Source organism: Onthophagus taurus, chromosome 2 (genome assembly GCF_036711975.1).
Source record: "Onthophagus taurus isolate NC chromosome 2, IU_Otau_3.0, whole genome shotgun sequence".
NCBI classification, from domain to species: Eukaryota; Metazoa; Arthropoda; class Insecta; order Coleoptera; family Scarabaeidae; genus Onthophagus; species Onthophagus taurus.
The window spans coordinates 12,481,365-12,501,597 of NC_091967.1; the positions used below are offsets into that span (position 1 = coordinate 12,481,365).

At 32.8% G+C, this 20,233-nt stretch overlaps 4 protein-coding genes and 1 long non-coding RNA gene across 9 annotated transcripts in view; 2 read left to right on the top strand and 3 right to left on the bottom strand.

Annotated features, from left to right (window-relative positions):
- LOC111425837 (glutamate receptor ionotropic, kainate 2) overlaps positions 1–20,233 on the top strand; it is a 142,873-nt gene that overhangs the window by 117,395 nt on the left and 5,245 nt on the right. For 4 of the 5 annotated variants that reach the window (XM_023060099.2, XM_023060097.2, XM_023060098.2 and 1 more), the window contains 6 exons: positions 2,024–2,227; positions 2,665–2,769; positions 7,370–7,627; positions 17,255–17,452; positions 17,654–18,044; positions 19,931–20,184. In XM_023060099.2, coding sequence (XP_022915867.1) covers positions 2,024–2,227; positions 2,665–2,769; positions 7,370–7,627; positions 17,255–17,452; positions 17,654–18,044; positions 19,931–20,184 — 1,410 coding nt within the window. Of the gene's footprint in view, positions 1–2,023; positions 2,228–2,664; positions 2,770–7,369; positions 7,628–15,902; positions 16,371–17,254; positions 17,453–17,653; positions 18,045–19,930; positions 20,185–20,233 lie in introns of all 5 variants that reach the window. The other variant, XM_071194279.1, reaches the window with a different exon arrangement.
- On the bottom strand, positions 8,006–8,694 carry LOC111425842 (uncharacterized). Its single transcript, XM_023060106.2, has 2 exons — positions 8,513–8,694; positions 8,006–8,446 (listed from the first exon to the last, which is right to left on the bottom strand). The coding sequence occupies exons 1-2, from the start codon at positions 8,638–8,640 to the stop codon at positions 8,068–8,070; spliced, it is 507 nt and encodes a 168-aa protein (XP_022915874.1). The 5' UTR covers positions 8,641–8,694; the 3' UTR covers positions 8,006–8,067.
- Positions 10,842–11,408, bottom strand: LOC139428998 (uncharacterized). Its single transcript, XR_011639704.1, has 2 exons — positions 11,124–11,408; positions 10,842–11,070 (listed from the first exon to the last, which is right to left on the bottom strand). It is a non-coding gene; the product is annotated as an uncharacterized lncRNA (long non-coding RNA).
- LOC111425841 (uncharacterized) lies at positions 11,481–12,172 on the bottom strand. Its single transcript, XM_023060105.2, has 2 exons — positions 11,994–12,172; positions 11,481–11,937 (listed from the first exon to the last, which is right to left on the bottom strand). Exons 1-2 carry the CDS (start codon positions 12,152–12,154, stop codon positions 11,559–11,561), a joined length of 540 nt encoding a protein of 179 aa, XP_022915873.2. The 5' UTR covers positions 12,155–12,172; the 3' UTR covers positions 11,481–11,558.
- On the top strand, positions 12,588–13,493 carry LOC111425843 (uncharacterized). Its single transcript, XM_023060107.2, has 2 exons — positions 12,588–12,996; positions 13,061–13,493. Exons 1-2 carry the CDS (start codon positions 12,869–12,871, stop codon positions 13,437–13,439), a joined length of 507 nt encoding a protein of 168 aa, XP_022915875.2. The 5' UTR covers positions 12,588–12,868; the 3' UTR covers positions 13,440–13,493.

Sequence of the window (20,233 nt, forward strand, 5' to 3'; positions counted from 1 at the left end):
TCACACGTTTCTGCACGTTATAACGCAGCCTAATAGAAATATCACTTTATTGATCTGGTTTCTTAAGTCTTTTGCTGGGTCATAACTGCTGGATATATCCAGTTCAAGACATTTGAACTTACCAACTTGGTTGATGAGTTTGTCTTCCACCACAAGGTTGCATCTAATTGGTTGTTTGGCGATTATTATAACTTTTCTTTTATTAATGGATATATTCATGTTGAGTTGCTGGTTTATTTGATACAATTTAAAAAATTGTCATTGCAAATCATCTTCCGTTTCTGCGATAATTGTTGCATTGTCTGCATAGATTATCATACTGACTATATGAAGAGTTGAGCTGAGTGCTAAACTGAAAGGACAGCAGAATTGCTTCATCAGCTATATTATTAGCTTAGTCTTTGTGCCCATTTCCGTTATTGTCTCATAGACTATCAACGCCCTTCTTAATTGTGAGATTCATTAACCTATCCATCTGTGTTTCCGAAACTAATCATCTATGGAAATATTTTTGAGTTTGGTTTTAAATCATAAATGTCTTTTAGTCGCGTCCCATAGCCTGTAATTTATCTATGCGTGCATAATATGAGTTTATTGATTCAAATAAAAGTACGCACACAGACATACTTTTATTTAAAAATATTTTATTTAATAAATATGAATATTGTTTGAAATATTTTATAAATGTGCTTCGACTTTTTGTTGGTTGTTAAATATTTTGTTAAAAAATCCAATCATAAACTAAGTTATGTCAATTGTGTATTTTACAATTCTATTGAAATACCTAAAAGTATATTTTTTGTATGTTATGGTAAAGTTTAAAAAGTTATCTGACCGTATCGAAAAGAATTGGAATATTCTTTTCACACATAAATAAAATGTATAAAAGGATTCATTAAGCCAGACCGACACTACTTCCGGTCTCAACCGGAAAGCGATTTAAAAGCGTGCGCGCAGGACCAGAAACGGAATACGTGTAACAAGAACATTACGGACGAAGCACGAGTTCGCACACCATTCACATGTAAATTAACTTTTCTCGTTTTACGTGAGAATAATGTCTACCAGGATCGGGCGTCCGCTAATATATTTGCCCATAAAACTAATAAAGGATTTCCATCGTCTCCGTTAACCATAAAATTACATCTGTCTGTACCTTACCTTAAGAATTTATGCAACCAAATAAGATGTTGTAACCATAAACTCTCTATATAAAGATAAAATCCGATAAAGTTTAGTTTTTCTACATTAAAAATAAATTTGGTGGGAAATAGGTTATTAAAAATTTTCAATTTTAAGCTATTATCGGGTGCGTTGAGAAAACTAATAAAGCTTAATTTAATAATCGCACGCTTTAATGCGACCTCATCTCAAAATTACAATCTCTCACGGTCTGATAATTAGATCCACTCAACGGATAGGAATAACCCCGGCATCTCCATAATTGGCGGAGATTAAAGATCGCCACGTCCGGGCTTTTTAACTAAGAACCATCGCCGTCACCATCGAAAAGTTTCATTTCGATGCATTTTAATGTCCAGAACTTATTTTTATCAGCGCATTCAATCCACTTTCCAAACGATCTCTTCCATGAGCTATTATTAAAACCAGTCAAATCGACGTAATTCGCTTGAGAAATTGCTAGAGATATCCGAATCCATCACTTTTACGACTTCTCTTTCCTCTTTACTCCGTGGATATTCATGAGAACGGTGCAATTACGAACAAAACGACCGTTTTATCTTTAAATATGTTTTTTTTAATGAAAAAATGTAGATTAAATCTTAATGGACATCATTTGGAGTTTAGATTATTTCGTTCTAACCGTTAATTGAATCATTCAGCGTAAATAAAAAACAACGTGATCTTTTCAAACTTAGAAATTAATTTCCCGATAATCCTCCCGCGTAGATGACTTCTCAAAACCAATTCACAAAGTATTCCCGAATTCCCCCCGTTTACATCACGAGACTTCTATGCTTGATCTCAATTGAAATGAAAATGTCCTTTACCTGAATTCCAGGAGAGGCCGTACGTGATGGAGAAGGACGACAAGAATTTAACGGGGAACGCCAGGTACGAGGGCTTCTGCATCGACCTTCTAAAGTGGATAGCAACCCAAGTTGGATTCCAATATTCCATACGCTTGGTTCCAGACCACATGTATGGCGTATACGATCCAGAGACCAAAGAATGGAACGGAATTGTGCGGGAATTAATGGAGAGGGTAAGCTTTTGATGACTTTATAACCGCATTTCATCTTTTTATCAAATTTACCAACAATAAGATAAAGGATAAATATTTTATTTCTAGAATGATATGAAGTAAATTATTAATAAATTTTCCAATACACATAAATTACTATCTACAACGACACCTTGACGTAAAATCCTCTACAAAAAAAAAAACAAGAAATTATTACATCGCTTTAAAGGGAAACAAAAATTATGGTGTGCTGTCACGTTGCTGAAAAAAAATTCTTTTTTACCCCTAGTTTGAATATTTAAGACCTCACGAGCACCAGTTACGAATAACAAGACTTTTCCGATGAAAAAAAAAGGACACGAATGTAATCGCATTACTATTGCAGACGGCGGATTCCCTGTATTGTCTCAGCCTTAAGAGATTTATGGTTTCGTATTTTTTTCTTCTTCTGTTTTCAGAGGGCTGATCTCGCTGTTGCGTCAATGACGATAAATTACGCGAGGGAGAGCGTAATCGATTTCACAAAACCGTTCATGAACTTGGGAATAGGAATTTTATTTAAGGTAAGATAAAATAATTTTAGAAAGTTCAAAAAATAATGTTATAAAGATTTACAAGGTACTGAAAAACCAAAATCGTTTGAATCGTTTTAATGATTTGAATGTGAGTTTACATCGAATTTACACCGCGTGGTTTAAATGGGTGTAGCGAGCATCTCTAAACGACGATTAACTATCATTAAGCCCGAATAATCACGAATGGTGAACAATATCGACACGCTGTTTCCCTCTTCGAGGTCTAGCAAACGTAGGCGCAAAAAAATAGAGCTTAATCGTCCGGAAAGAAACCAATTTACTGCAGGACAAATAAATCTCCCGCGACAGGTCTGATTCGGAATTTATGACTTTTTGTATGGTACCCAAGAAACGGGAAACCCTGCCAAATTAACTAGAAACACACGGGAATTTGCCCTTTAACTCCCTAAAACCTGAAAAAATCGTTTCGGGAAACACGTAATTTCATTCAATTTTACAAACACACCTTAAGCTGGTGACAATTCATTTCGTATTCTTTTGTACGAATTGTATTTCTGTAACGCAACTCTGGAAACGAAATAGCAAAATTTGCATTTAAATTTGTGGTTAGACTCTTGAGAAATAGACGTTCCCTCTTCCACGTAATTTACTTACACATCCAAGAAATCTGAATTTAAAATAACTAATTACTTTAGATACTTTTTTAATAAAAGATAACTCGCAACTCTTTCGTAATCGCAAAACAAAAACGAGATATCTCTGTATATTGTCGTCACATACTTCAATATTGGCGATGACACCGAACTAAGTGTTCGTTTGCTTTTATTGGCGCGGAGAAATGTGGATGGACGAATACATGCAAATTCGAAATCTACATAACAACGCTGTACCGATGCCTTCTGGAATATCATATCTGCATAACGTATGTGATATGCAAGCTATTCGTACATCGTTGGATCATTGAAGCCAACAGGAAATTAAAATGGCACATGAGTTTCTGTTGTTGAAACACTAGCGATAATAGAGATTTTATGGATATTTATGGTGTTTCTATGACTCACATTTGATCCACATACACCAAAATAAAAATGATGATTTCTGTAAACATTTTTGATTTATGTTAGACTGTAATTTATAACAACAATCTCATGGAAATTATAAAAACTAGAGTTACAACAAAAGTTAAATATAATTAAAATGCAAAACAAAATATTGAATTGGGTATATTCAATATTTTGAAAATGAACGAACTAGAGTTGATGTCTTCAATGTTACGATGCAAGGATGACCATTAGCACAACCTCTGCAGGGTATGTGTGGCATTTCTTTCCTGGGAATTCTCAGAAAGTATACAACTCTGCTCTTAGAATGTTGGTTAGAAAGTTAGAAACTGATCATTCCCCTGCCTCCGTAAAAGCAGTTGAAGAAAACCTCCAATTAAATAGTTGATGATAAATTTCAGCTGTGCTACTAAGATTGCTAAACAAAGAAAACGTATTATTATTAAAAAGCATTTCAAACCCATTATAAACTGTACTGTATGATTACCTATTCCCTTTAATAAACACAGCAACTTCAATTTAATTTAATTTGATCTTCATCAAATATTCAATACAAGAGTTGCTTCTCTATTGATCGTTATCATAAAGGAATAATAACCCACCCACTCCAAAATTAATGGTAATTCACATCGTTTATTACACATCATTTATTCTGTTTAATTGGAAATTTCGTATATAACCCAAATATTTCACCAATTTTCATATTGACCAACGAGATTCGCAAAGCATCTATTTAAATGATGAAGTATTAAATAAAAAAAATCTTTATATTTTATATACAGAACCTGCAATAATGTTGCAATCATTACTTGGCGTTTAAATTTACCGCTAATGTAAGAAAAAGAACATTTAAATATGTAAATTAGGTAAAAAATCTGAAACTAAAATAAATTTAGAAAACTTTTACATTGTATTAAGCTAACATGGAAAATTTACGGTGCGCGTTTAAAAGTTATAAGTGCCACGTAACGACATCACTAACTTAGCCCAAATTTAAACAATAGATTCACTTAAACCAGCATAAAGTCGAAACGAGTCAGCGAACTTTAACTGAAACTCCCATTTGCGATGCGGCGGAATACAGCGGAGGAAAAGAGAAAGCGCGAATGGTTAATCTCGCTGATATCTTAATCCTTTTTCGAATGATACGCAACTCGGAGTTGAATACAAAATCCGTCATTCACTGAACTGACAATGATAAATCGTAAAGCAGATTATGTTGTGATATTTAAAGGCCGCCCTCTTCAGAATCAACGAATAAAATAGAAATTACGTTCATTTCTCATCTTAATCAAAGATCTTAACGTTTAAATCAAATACATCTTTCATAATCTTTTGGAAATGCTTGTACTGTGTATTTGTTTTATAAACAGATATTATTGAATGAATTTATACATATTAATAAATTCATTTATCACAAATTTCTTGTGGAATTTAATAAAATCAAGAAATTTAACTTGTGGAATTACTTATTGGATTGTATGTAGTCCGATGTACATTTACATAATTTCCTCGTAATACAGGAACGGAATGAAAGTCAAAAGATCTTGTTTGCCGCTTCGACGAATCTTGAATAAGAAATACCGTTGAAATGGATTGGGTACATGATACGTGATGAACTATTTGCAGTTTTTCCTGACTGCAAAGAAGCACGATGGTATGCAAGCTTTCCAAGAGGGTGCAATTACTCCAAGACTACTCCGCATCAGACTAGAAATAATATTAGCGTGTTTCTTTGGAAACATCTAGATGAAATATAAAAGCTGTATTGATTACTTCGTCGTTTAATGATGTACTTCACTGTAATAATGATATTTTCAAGTAAAAGGAAAATAGTAAAATGTAATGTAAATTTATATTTATACATTTTTAAACTGCTAATGAAGGTTATTCGGAAAATACTTATTCATAAATAAAAAATACTAAAGAATGAAACTAATTATTCGACCAATGAAAACATATCCAAATGATTGACAAATAGTTCGCATTAATTCCAGTTTGTTCAAAATGGTTGTAAACTAAATGATTGAAAATTACTTTATTACTATCCCTTGTTGTTCAATATTATTAAAATCTGTTTGGCACTCAATTAAGACATGTCCAAATTGTTTAGAGCTCAATTATAACTATTTTCTTTTATTCAAAATGATTGAAGACTGCTTGGTAATTATTGAAAACCTATTTCAATAATTGAGGAACTATTCCAAGTTATTTGAAATGATTGAAAAATGGTTGGTACTCAATAAAAATGTGTTAAAATGACGGAGCACTGAGTATTTGAAAACTGGTTGGTAATTATTCAAAACATTTCTAAATTGTTGTTCTTTTTCCAACAGTATCTAATAACATATTGCAGAGTATTATTGACTGATAACTTAATATACTTTTGACAAAAAACACTATAACATGCTTATAATTTGCTAGCAGCATTTAGTCATCCTCTAGAAATACCTATCATTTTCTTAGCAGTATCTAATTTTCCGTCAGCAGCATCCAATATTCTGCCATCAATAAGTACTCTTCAGGTAGTAGTTAGTATTCTTGTATTGGCAGTATCTAATCTTCCATTAGCAGTATCTTGTTCTCTGCCAGCAGTAACTAATTTTTTGTAAACAGTATCCAAAGTTTAAAATGATTGAAAACTAAACGGGACTCTATTGAGAACTTGTTTATAGCTATTCCGTCTTCTTTAAAATGATGGAAATTGAAGCTGATCATTGAAATCTTGGATAAACGATTGAAAATTGGTGAAAACACCTGACAACTCAAGAATTCTTAATTTATTCTTTTATTCTACGTAAAATTGTAGCTGGTCAAGATTACTTATTGATATGAATCGCTTAAATTTAAAGCTTAGACGTTTTTCACAACACATCCTTTCAACTAAATAAGAAACATACCAAAAGGATCTATGTGCGTTATAGATTAAGATTAGTCTTGGAAGTAAGGAAGTCTCATTAAGGGCAATGTGAAGAATTCCCGCTATCTTTGTAATTCTTTTGCAAACATTCTAGTAAATATAATTTTGAAAATACTTAGCTACATCTTGTTGATTCCGTGTGATTTCATACAATAAGAATAGGAATTAACAAAAAAAAATTGTTCAAAAAATTGTAGGAAATCATCGAAAAACGTGGACGTTTATTACAAAATGGATTGTTATTGAAACGGTGATTTCTGACCAATTGTATTAACGCGTGACATTATCGTTTCATTCGAAGTTTTTCTCTTTTCCATCGCTATTTTATGCAGAAATCTATAATTTTGTCTCTATAATTAAAGTAGAATCTAGATATCCGGGTTAATTACTAAATCAATTAATTTAAATGAAAGGTTATATTGATTGTCAAGGAGGTAGATGTTAACATATGAAAGTTCTAAAATGTCTCAATTTTTAATAAAATCTTTATTACGAAGTCTTGAAACTGTTATTACCACCGAGTCGTAACAAAATATCTGTTTCTGAAATTAAGCTAGTTACCCTTAATGAAAACGTTGCCAGATTGTTTCATTAGATGCATTTTAATTATTACTACTCTTTGGCCTGAAGCTGTAGTTTGCCGTAGGTGCCGACGAGTCAACCAACAAGGCTATTCAGTTTCATGAATCCCTTGGCGTTCGAGATTTGGATATACGTCTTAGCCGCTTACATGCTCGTCTCGTTCACCCTCTTCGTGATGGCACGATTTTCACCCTACGAATGGAACAACCCTCACCCTTGCCACCAGGACTCCGACATTGTCGAAAACCAGTTTTCGGTCTCCAACAGCTTCTGGTTCATTACCGGAACGTTCCTTCGACAAGGATCTGGCCTGAATCCAAAGGTTTTCACCTTTAAGCAACCCTATTTTTAGATAACATAGTTAATTTTTACATTTTTTTTGTAAATTTTGGCTGTTTATAATGAATTTATTTTGTGCATGAAGCATGTTCTGTTAAGCTGGCTCTCGTAGCAAGAGATATGCGTTGTATCGCTTGGGAAGGTGATTGTTTCACTAATGCGCTTTCATGCTTCAGCGATAAATACGAAGGGTATTAAATTATTCCTAGGTGGTGTCGGCCGTAATGAGATGCATGTTATAGGGTAATATATTACAATGTGAAATAAATTTAATAGGCGATATTATTTATGGTGTTTGTGGGATGCATACAAAATCGAACAGGTAAGTTTAATCATAAAAAATTGAAAATACTTGAACTAATTTAGTTTAACACAACAAATTTATTAACAAAAATTTTAAATTTATACAAAACAATAAACTCATTAAAAATCTTTTTTTACGTTTAACATAACACCATAATCAGTTGGTTGATTTCCGGGTAATCCCCCAATATGTTTTGAGGCAAAGCCTTCAATGTTAGCGTTTGTTGTTTTATCTTGGAAAAAGTTATAACGTCCAGATGCTTTTAAATCAGTACCCCATTGCTCGGTATGAGTTCCAGCTAAGTGTGCGACACTTCCGGTTGGTTTATGTAAGTAATCAGCTTCACCACCTACTGTTAAAGGACTATGATGGCGAATATTATCGGTTGCAAACACGTGGGTGTCCAATCGATGGTTTTCATTATCAATGGGAGTTCCTCTACCGCCAATAATAAGTCTACCTGGATCGGAGATATCAACATTTCCATAAACGCTTCCTCTGTTAAATTAAATAAATTCAATTAATTAAATAGAAATGTATAAATAAGTTGAATTATAAAATTACCTTCTAACTCGTTCTAGTGGTACCAATTGATAAATATCACCATCCTCACTTTCAAGTATTGTGGGATAAGGAAGGGCAACAACCGCCGAAGCAAAGTATAGAGTTGCAATTACAAAAACCGATTTCATTGTTGCAATTGTTGTGTTCTACTTTGGAACTCTTAAAGCAGTCGTCGAACTGTGTTGACAAGAGACCACATCGGAGTTTATATAGCTAAATTTTCTTTGTTAGCGTACGAAATGGGGAATTCCAAATCTTTTAGTGGCATCCATAAATCCCCGCATTAATGAAAAATCCCCACGTCCCAGTCGAAATTTTACACTAAATTTGTATTTCTTTGCACTCGATGCAATCAATCATTTAACGTCAAGGTCATATGCGTTAAAACGTTTTCGCGGATTTACGTTCTCCGTATATTAACCAATACAAAGATAAGTTTATCGTAGGTCACCAGTTAGATTTTATTAAATTTAAAATATTGAAGAGAGATATGATTCAATTCTTGTTAAATTTGTAGGGAATAGCAGTTTGGAAAGTGGGCGCTTAGGGCGGTATCTTGCCAGAGAAAATCGTGCACCTATTCAAAAAGGAATAAAAAGTATCACACAAATCAATAACCGCTAATGCATCTCTAAAACCATTAATCCATACGATCGAACGAAATACAAGCTCTAAGGCCATATAATGTATATTCATCATTAAATTAACAAACGGGTTACAAGATGCTAGCGAAAATTACTGGAATAAAGTTGGGATAGATGTTTGATTAAGTCTGTATTGTCCATGTAATTTCCTTTATTTCAGATGTAGAAATTGGAGTACAAAATAGAATTGATAAAAACTTCGTTTTTTAAAATAAGCTTAGCTTACGGATTAGTATGTTTTTTATGAATTTAAAAAACTTTTACTTTAAAAACCTGTTCCATTGAAAATTACTCAAAACCGCATTGAAAATCATACAGCCATTTTCGCTTTGTTAATCCGCTATTCACCATGAAAGTACTTTTGAAATACAAAAAAAAATAATCTGGAGTTTATTTTATGGGGCTCTTTTTGAGGAAAACTGGCATTAATACCCGTCAATGTTGGATTAAACTAACAGACTTAAAAAGTTTTTCATATTTCAATTTATTTTGTATAAATTTACTTTAATTTGTTATTTTTCAGTTATTTATTTCCGTTATCTTTGTAATAATAAATTTGCAACCGTAGTTTAATCTCACTCGATCCCTACGTATTAATGTTTAACATGTCAAAGTTAACAAAAGCGCATTGTTCTAGTAATAGACGAGCACTAAACCTCACTTTCAAAGAAAAGCTTAATTGCTATTGTTCGGTACGCTTTTCATCGATAATTTTTTAATGATTCTTTTAATATATTTACGAGATTATATCTTCCTTAATAATTAATGGCTGAAATTATTCTTCAATCATAATTGATATTGTTTAATATTAATTAACACATTCTCTTGGTGGAGTAACTAGTTCAAACATTGACGTAACCGTTTTAAGTTTACCTATGGAGCTTTATTTTCTTTGAAATATGGTATGTTAGACCAAGTAAGTGTATAGATATGCTAGTACATAGAGATGATCTACCGGAAATTAGAAATAAATTATGTATATAAAACTGTATTTTAATTACAATACTGTGTTTGTTGACTTTCAATATTTCATCCATGGCGAATTTCCCAATCAGGACTTATTCTTCTTTCTTATTGCAGTGAAACCAATTGTAGTTATTTTTCCCATATGGAAAATAATGGGAAAATATATTCCCATTAAAGCAAGTTTTCCGTTCAATCCAACTCAATTAGCCAAGGCGTGTTAGGCCAAAAATGCCTGTTCCGAAATAGTCTAGTTTCAATGTTTCTCGCTCTCTATCATTTTCGTTATTAATATTGTCGTGCGAACACTTTCTACCCAACGTCCTTCTTTAATTGCCTAAACTCTCAAAACTATCTTCTGATATTGTGCAAATAATGAGCAGAATCCCACTTAGTCAGAATCTATGTAAGGTGGTATCCTTACTTGCATCTTTCCTTTTAAATCACGCTCTAAATATCCAATACAAAGGTGTTTTTTCAATGCACTTTTTCCTACTTGCCACATCTGTGGCGTTTCCTTTATCTGGATAATCTTAACTTGCCCTTTGTACCATATCATTGTTCACTCTTCCATCAGCACATTCAGGAGAATCCTATCACAACTTCTAATTTTTAGATTTATGGTTCCAGGATATAATACAATTTTCAATAAGCAAATTGAAGGAATCGGTGATAGTAAAGCAGCCTAAGCAAGGTTAACGGACCCAATACTACTCTTTAAATCAATAAAATAAATTTATTTAAAAAAATTACTACAAATTTATAAAATTTACATAATCGATAAGTTAATTTCTAAAATCCCTGTCATCATAAGTAAGTTTCATACGTGCGGTACTTGCTGTTGGTTTAGGTAAATAATTAGATTCACTATCGTCGATTAATAAATATTGATGCTCTCCACCCTTGTTATTAATTGGATCGCTGATGTCCACTCTTTCATAAACACATCCTCTGTCACAAAAATTCAAACAAATTTAATTTAAAATATTTTAATTTAAAATTACCTTTTAGCACGTTCGAGTGGTACCAGTTGATAAATAGCACCGTCCTCACTTTTTAGTTGAGTTGGATAAGGAAATGCAACGATCGAAACGAAGCAAAGAGCACCAATTATCAAAGCTGAATTCATTGTAAGGAATTATCACTAATATGCGAGATCTTTTTAAATTATAATTCTTTAGTTTTCTAAATAAAAAGAATTTCGAAAGTTATTGCGTTTTTGACATTATAAAAAATTGGTCGTAACATGTCATTAGAGTTGATGGATCTAGGTTAAATTTGGAGTTTTTCTTTATAATTGTAATTTAATTTGTAGTTACAAATTGCTAAGATATAAAAATGATTAATAAGAAAAAAATAGATTTTTAAGTGTATATGTTTTTAATTCAACTAATATTTATTACAACCATTAAATATTATAAAAAGTATTAAACTTAAGTTTAATTAAAATCTCTTCTATAATTAAACATAACTCCATAATCGGTAGGTTGCTTTCCAAACCCTCCCAAATGTTTTGAACCGAAAGCTTCAACATTAGCGTTGCTATGTTTATCTTGGAAAAAGTTGTATCTTCCAGATGCTTTTAAATCGGTGCCCCATTTTTCAGTATGAGTGGCTTCTAAATGTGCGGTACTTGCAGTTGGTTTATGTAAATAACTGGCTTCGGCACCGACGGTTAAAGGATTATGATGACGGATGTTATCGGTGGCAAAGATATGCGTGTCCACTCTATGGTTCTTGTTATCAATTGGTGTATTCTTTGTGCCGACAATATAACTACCTGGATCAGTGATGTCGACATTTCCATAAACACTTTCTCTGTTAAATTAAACAAATTAAATAAAAATGTATAAATAAATTAAATATAAAATTACCTTCTAACTCGTTGTAAAGGTACCAATTCATAAAGTTCACCATTCTCATTTTCTACTATTCCGGAGTATGGAAGGGCAATAACAGCCGAAGCGAAGCAAAGAGAAGCGATTAACAAAGCAGAATTCATGTTTGAAATTGTTGTTTTACTACTTATTTTCATAAAGCAGTTGATTGAACTGTGTTAAATGCAATTTTCAACGAGACTTATATACCAAAAATCTTTGTTTTCGTGGGTAAAGGGGATTCCAAAAATTTTAGTTTTTACGATAAGGTCTGATAATAAGAAGTCCCCGCGTCCTAAACAAGAGTTGTAAAACAAATTTGGGTTTTTCTAATCTCTAATGACATCTTAATCAATGTTTTAGTATCGAGGTCATAAACTTTAATTAATGTATTTCAATTTTAAACTGTGTTTATATTTTAATAATCACATAAGTTTATAAACATCAATAAGTTTTTCGATAAGAATGTTTAGAAGAGGTTTAATAAATTTAGATGTTTTAATTAATAGGAGAAGAAAAAGATTTTTTGCGCCAAAATTATCCAGATATCTAAAATTGATTTTAACTTTTTGATCTCAACCAAAAACCAAGAAAACCCAAGCGATATTTATAAACTTGTATAATCATAAAATGTAAACATACTTCGATATAGAAATAACACTGATAACAAATGTGACCTCGACATTAAATTGTTAATTAAGATGAGATTACAGCCAAGAAAATTTAAGTTTTTTTCTCAATCTAAAATTTTGGAATCCCCTTTTCGTGGGAAAACAAAGAGAATCGTGATATATAAACCTCGCTGCTGTTATCATTCAACACAGTTCATCAACTGCTTTAATTGAACAAGTAGTAAAAGAACAATTTAAAAAATGAATTCTGCTTTGTTAATAGCTTCTCTTTGTTTCGTTTCGGCTGTTATTGCCCTTCCATATCCCGATATAGTAGCAAATGAGGATGGCGAACTTTATCAATTGGTACCATTGGAACGAGTTAGAAGGTAATCGTAATTTATTTATATAAAAACATATTTAATTAAACTGTTTATTTAAATTTTGTAACAGAGGAAGTGTGTATGGAAACGTTGACATCACAGATCCAGGTAATTACATTGTCGGTACAAAGAATACACCAATTGATAACAAGAATCATAGATTGGATACGCATGTTTTTGCTACCGATAACATCCGTCATCATAATCCTTTAACCGTCGGTGGTGAAGCCAGCTATTTACATAAACCAACTGCAAGTACAGCACATTTACAAGCTACTCATACGGAAAGATGGGGTACGGATTTAAAAGCATCTGGAAGATACAACTTTTTCCAAGATAAACACAGCAACGCTAATGTTGAAGCTTTCGGTTCGAAACATCTTGGAGGATTCGGAAAACAACCTACCGATTATGGTGTTATGTTTAATTATAGGAGAGATTTTAATTAAAAGCATTGTTTATATATTTTTTATATCTTTTTAATAAAAGTTTTTTCATAAACATTTTTGAGCCACGGAATTCGTATTTATTTAGTTATTGGTATGTTTTTCATTTCTAGCTTTTATTTATTTTTACCTTTTTATTAAAAAATATTACATGTACAAAATTAATCGGACAAATCAAACATATTATAGTTCACCTCAATTTTGAAAAATCAAGCGAAACAACAGCGAATATTAGGGCTCAATATTTGTAAACAATTTGTGGCTTGTATAACATAGATGAATAATTTACGTTAATCATCGTCGTCGAAATCTTAGCTTGTACATAATTATAGGAAACACAATCATTTCGGCGGATATTAATGAGGAGTTCAATTCAATGCCGCTTTTCTGGCCTTAATTATTATACCCTACTAAAGGAATAGTAATAAATAAATACATTCAAACACCAAAAACTAATAAAAATAGTTATTACGGAACACTAATAATATTATAAACTTATAAATCACGCGATATCTACATTAACAAATATGAAGCCAAGAAGCGCATTTGCTTAAAAGCTTTTTAGTAAAGTGCACGAAACTTCGCACCGAATATGAAATCACCTTCGGTTATTCAAGCAAATAGATGGTGAGCTAATAGTATATCGCATCGTGCGATAGTGTTACCATATCGGGAGTATCTACAGCTAAATCTCATTTCTCAAATGTAGGCCACTTCAATAATAAACTAAAATCTGCAATTTAACAAAAAGTAACCAAAGTGTAAAAGAATTTTTTCTAACTTCTTAAATTCTAAAGAATGAATAAAGTTCGAAACAAAATTCATAACATTGCAATGTATTATTGAACAGAAATTTATTTATTAGTACTACTTAATTATACCCGAACAATAAACAAATCGCTGCAAAAGTGTGTGAGGTTTCATTCCCTTCAATCTCTTGAATAATATCCAGGAGCTAAATGGCTTCAACGATGGTACCGCAGTAGTCTTTTTCATGCTTCCCTGCGAAATCTTGGATTACGTTGTAGATGTATTTGATTTCGAGATCATCATGCAGTTCTTGATTTAGACTACCTTGAATGATCAATTGATTGGATGACTTAGTACAAACCCACAGCTGTGTTCCCTAAGCTAATTCCCTAATAATTATGTTCTGATAAAGTAATCATTTATCTACTTTTGAGTCTAATCTGCTCAAGTTTCCGTTTAACATGATGCTTCTAATTCAGTCTGCCATCAAGGTGGAAACCGATTTATTGATTCTAAATATTTGCTTGAATATTCCAAATACAGCATCTTTTGAAATTGGAATATCTGCGGTGTACAGTAGATAAAGGAGTAATCCTAAAACACTGCCTAAATGTTGAGTATGCTTCTGTCCACTTCTTTTCTCAATAACGGTTGTCACAATCACTTGATCTATTGTTGAATGGCGATTACAAAATCCAAACTAATTTAGAAAATAATCTATCAAACAATTTTGAAATGACAAGTAATAACGAGATAGGTTTATATGTTCGAACTAGCTCCGTTGGTTTGCGGAATTTTTTAGGCATTGTTATCTATACCGTTTTAAAACATTGCAACGGGGCATTCTCAGTCTCAAGCTTCCATTAAATAAGTCTACATTGTGATTGCTTTTCTTTGCAATTCTTTTATAAACCAAGGAAATATCATCAAATCCAGAAGCCGTTTTAGGGTGAAAACAGCTTCATACTTATTTTTGGCTACTAAACAGTGGTTTATTGGCCATAAACTGCTAGGTGTTGGGCAAATAATTCAGATTTTCATCATTGCGTCTGACCCATTGATTTTGTGCGTTTTTTCTCTCCATAATGAGTATATTTTTCAAAGCCTCTATGATTCAATTCTTTAAATTTTTTAATCTCAGAGTCCTTTTTCCGAAATACTTAAATTTCCCAATAACCTTTAGCCATTAACCTCCACAGTTAGTACTGGTTACATAATTTGCACACATTTTCATGTGTAGTTAAGCAAAATAATACTGCCAGATGTAGACTTTCTGATAGTCAATATTATTGTTGATATTCTCGTTGTGATTTTAAATCCGTAATCATTGTAACGACTAAAATCACGTATCTTCTATTTACTGTTACCTTAATCCTTATCCAGACATCGAAGTTCTCACTAAGAATACTGTTCTGCAAAGCAGAGAATCTATCCAGAAAAGATTTATAACTTAGAATAGTGGTATGCGTTGTCATTGCTCGCTAATTATATTAATAAATATAATCCTCAACTAAATGTACAAAGCATGTAATAAATCAAAAATTATTACAAATAAATATTTAAAACTATCAAAACAATAGATTAACAGATTAGCAACCATAGGTTGAAAAAATAAATTCAACCTTGTAAATCTGTAAAATTCCCAACACCAAAATCCAACCATAAAATTCCTTTTCATATAAAAGTATTTTTCTAGTAAGTACTTATTTCTTAAAGGAATCGAAACCCATAAAAAGCGAACTGTACTCGTTCCTAAATCCTCTCGCCCTGGAGATCTGGACATTAGCCGCAGTCGCGTATTTTCTTGTATCTGTGACCATATGGATCGTCGCTCGATTTTCTCCATACGAATGGAACGAGCCCGAACTTTGCGAAGACTGCTTAGTAAAGAAATACGAAGTGGTATACGGACAATGTTTCCATCCTTGTGGAGTCGACGACGACAACGACAGTGGCAATTCTAGCGGCGAATCCCTCCTGAATGTTGCCACGGCTATCGAAAGACCTCAGTTTTCCGCCATGAATGATGACGAAATCGAATTTTTACCAGATCCGTGTTCGTCTCATGAACACGCCGATGAAGTTGCTACCCTGGAAGTTTTACAGAACAATTTCACGGCGTTGAATAGTCTCTGGTTTGCCATAGGGTCTTTAATGCAACAAGGATCCGATCTCAATCCCAAGGTATTTTTTTCTTTAAACTTCAACTATATCGGATTTCTTAATACGTATGTTGGTATCCCCTGATTTAAATGCTAGATTAGAAAAAATTTAATTAATTTCTTTTTAGCTATGTAGTAACTATGTAGAAGAGTTGTTCAATTGTACTGTAGAAAAGAACGTAAATTAAAAAGGTCGTTAGGGTGTTAATTCCGAGCAAATCGTAACAGATTGAAATTCGATGGTACGAGACTGTTTAATAAAGCAATATCGGTCGTGTTGTACCTATTTTAATTAATTGATAAAACGCAGCGATTAATTAAAATCAGCGTAGTAGCACGATTCGACGTCCAATCGCTTAATTGGGAGGGTGTCAGAAGTGGTGAAAACCGTTCGCCAAATCAGCAGTAAAATTTATCGCAGCAAAAGTCCTCGAAATACTACTCACAGTATAATTTGCCGTTACAATCCAGAAACGGTCCCGTTAGATCTAGTGTAAAATGTACGATGAATTTCCTATAATTGCGTAACAAAATACCGACCGTTGATGTTATTAAATTGATTTGTCAAACAATAACACTCGTAACGATCGGAACTATTACGTGTACACTAATGTGGTTCAAACAATAATTTCATTTCACACAGTTTCTAATTTACGTACATCATACAATACCCGAAACCTCTATGTATAATTCATTAAGCAATTCGTTAACGTGAACTGAATTTCATAATTCGATAATAATAGTATTGCAAAATCATTTATTAGGAACTTGGAAATATCGCCATTTATAAAAAAAAGTGAGTACAAATAATAAACAAATTATTTTGTCGCTATGAGTTATGTTTAGAATTGTAGTTTTTATTTAATTTAGACAATTTAATCTATCTAACAAAATATTTCTGTTTAGGCTACTTCAACAAGGATTGTGGGTGGGATATGGTGGTTCTTCACATTGATAATAATCTCATCTTACACGGCGAATTTAGCCGCATTTTTAACAGTAGAAAGAATGATAACACCTATAGAAAGCGCCCAAGATTTGGCAGAGCAAACAGACATCGCTTACGGAACATTATCCGGTGGCAGCACGATGACCTTCTTTAGGGTAAGTATCGAACCTTACGTGTTCCTTCGAAACGATAATCCAAAGCACGTTCTCTATACTAACAATAACCATAACATTATCAACCCTAACGTTTACAACTACTACACGATCTACTTATGTACGTGATATTACATTCCGGACTTCTTAACACTCATAATATAATAGTTTTAAACGATTTTTAAATGATTTTTTTTTCCACAGGACTCGAAAATCGGGATATATCAGAAAATGTGGCGATTTATGGAAGGTAAACGATCGCAGGTGTTCGTATCCACTTACGACGAAGGTGTCAACCGTGTCCTTCAAGGCAATTATGCATTCCTAATGGAGTCAACGATGCTTGATTACGCTGTTCAACGCGATTGTAATTTAACTCAAATAGGAGGACTTCTGGATTCCAAAGGTTACGGAATCGCCACACCCAAAGGAAGCCCTTGGAGAGATAAGATCTCTCTTGCCATTCTCGAATTACAAGAGAAAGGCGTTATCCAGATACTGTACGACAAATGGTGGAAGAACACCGGTGATGTTTGCAACAGAGACGATAAAAGCAAAGAATCAAAAGCAAATGCGTTAGGGATTGAAAACATTGGTGAGTGTTAAGTTAGGAATGGTTTCTAAAAGAAATAAATTTATTGTCCCCAAATACATAACTAAATCATAAAAATAATCATTTCGGGGTTGACCCATACAACAACTCCTCACGTCATTCTAGGGTCGATACGCAGAAATAAAGGCTAAACTCTCCTCCTCGAAGTTTCGGTAAACGGGTTTTATGGCAAACAGGGTTCTCGAGCGGTAAATTTAGAATAATAACAAACCCTGGGTTTATGGGCGGTTTTACTTTTATTTCTCTACGGTGTTGTGCTACGGGGTGGATTGATGTATATTAGTACGCCAAGGGTGTAGTAATCGGTGTACAAAATTTATCGTTCTATTCAGTTTTATACTTTAAAGTATTTTGTTTCTTGAGGCACGAGTAATTGGTATTTTATGATCAAACTTGCTTACCCCAAACCGAACTATAAACTTTCCGAACTACTGAAAAATAAAAAAGGAAATTTTCTTACATAAAATTAAGTTATTTTTTTATTCCTTGAAGACTTACAACTATCTAATTCAAATTTTTCTCTTCCACGATCCTAAACTAATGAATAAGGAAACAACTATTGATTAAAGGAAAATCTGTATATCAAATTCTTCTACGATGGTCAAGGATGATAAAACTGGTTTTATTTTTTGTTGAGTTAATTATTAGGAATATTTTTTGCACCCTTATTTCTTACTTTTTCTTTCTCATTAATCTGTATACATAACGTTTTCCTTACTTGTGTATACAATTGTAACATAGAAATACAACTCTAACACAAGAAGATAGCAGCAGCTCCCCATCGGGAGTACCTAAATTTCTGGAAATGTAGTGTATTTGAAAATTTTCCAGTTTCACCAACTCAAGGATATTCAGCAAGCTTTCGATTTGAAAAACTAAATATGCAAACATTAACACAATGTTCGTAAAAATTGTATTCTAAACACTTTGTTTTAAAAATTAATAAATAACAATAAATGATATAAATTATAATAGTCTTTTCACAGCAAAAGAAGTGAGTATTAATACTAATAATATAATTACAAAAATGTTTCAATTAATTAATTAACATAACAATAATGATCACGTTAAATTATAATATACAATGAAAGCATGAAAGAAATGTAATACGTTATTGAATTCAAAATATTGAATAAAAGCGAGTAATTAGCTAATTTACATTTTAATGAACGTATTACTGTTGAGATATTCTCTTTATATGAATATTTATTTGAATAGAAATAATTCAATGGAATTTTAATAATAATTTTGTTGCCTTTATTTAATAACTCCATGTACGATTACTTACTCTCTCTCTCTTTCTCTCGAGTATCTTGAAATGAGATGTTCAGCAAAGTTTATCGCATATCAACCGACTGACGTCTGCCTTGAGAGACGTCTTCCTATTTCTAACGGCTGATGTCAAGCTATAGATCATCTAGTTACCCAAAACCAGGGGGTAAATGGATGCAAACTACCTTGAAAGCTGTAAATTTCAGGATGCAACCCAGACAAGATTAACCGATACCTTCTAAACGGACACAGATGCATAGAAATTGCAGTCATTAAGTTTGAAATTCAATATTGTATACGGTAACTTCACCAAAATGTACTTTAGTGCAGAAAGGGTCAACGGATATTTCGAATATTATTAATGTATTTTCTTTAAAAGAATTTAGTTTTTAATTTAATTCCAACAACAATAATTATACATCCAGGAAAAGCGGTGCAATCTTGTTCTCTTTAAAAAGAACCTATTCTTGCCGCCGTTTTCACCTAGCAATTAGATAAGGAACGAAACCAATTTGAGCCAACAAGGGGTCGTTTCCGGCCGACAATTTAATCCTCTCGTTCTAAAGTCTGCCTCGCCTTCTGTTTGTTTGTCGCAGGCGGCGTGTTTGTGGTGCTTTTGTGCGGTTTGGCACTTGCCATACTGGTCGCGATATTGGAGTTTTGTTGGAACAGTAAGAAAAACGCCCAAACGGACCGACAGTCGCTCTGCAGCGAAATGGCTGAAGAACTAAGGTTTGCAGTTCGATGTCACGGCTCAAGACAAAGACCAGCTTTAAGAAGATCCTGTGCCAGATGCAGTCCTGCAACGACGTACGTGCCTGCAGCTCTTGATCTGCCTCATCTTAATGGGGTAAGTTTACTTTGCCCCATTTATGAAATAAAATAATATTAAAAATTTC

Excerpts from the sequence above, each read along its gene's own strand:
- LOC111425843 (XM_023060107.2), top strand. The coding sequence starts at position 12,869 with ATGAATTCTGCTTTGTTAATAGCTTCTCTTTGTTTCGTTTCGGCTGTT. Across the intron at positions 12,997-13,060 it reads CCATTGGAACGAGTTAGAAG|AGGAAGTGTGTATGGAAACG; the intron begins GTAATCGTAATT and ends ATTTTGTAACAG.
- LOC111425841 (XM_023060105.2), bottom strand. The coding sequence starts at position 12,154 with ATGAAAATAAGTAGTAAAACAACAATTTCAAACATGAATTCTGCTTTG. Across the intron at positions 11,938-11,993 it reads CCTTTACAACGAGTTAGAAG|AGAAAGTGTTTATGGAAATG; the intron begins GTAATTTTATAT and ends TTAATTTAACAG.
- LOC111425842 (XM_023060106.2), bottom strand. The coding sequence starts at position 8,640 with ATGAAATCGGTTTTTGTAATTGCAACTCTATACTTTGCTTCGGCGGTT. Across the intron at positions 8,447-8,512 it reads CCACTAGAACGAGTTAGAAG|AGGAAGCGTTTATGGAAATG; the intron begins GTAATTTTATAA and ends TTAATTTAACAG.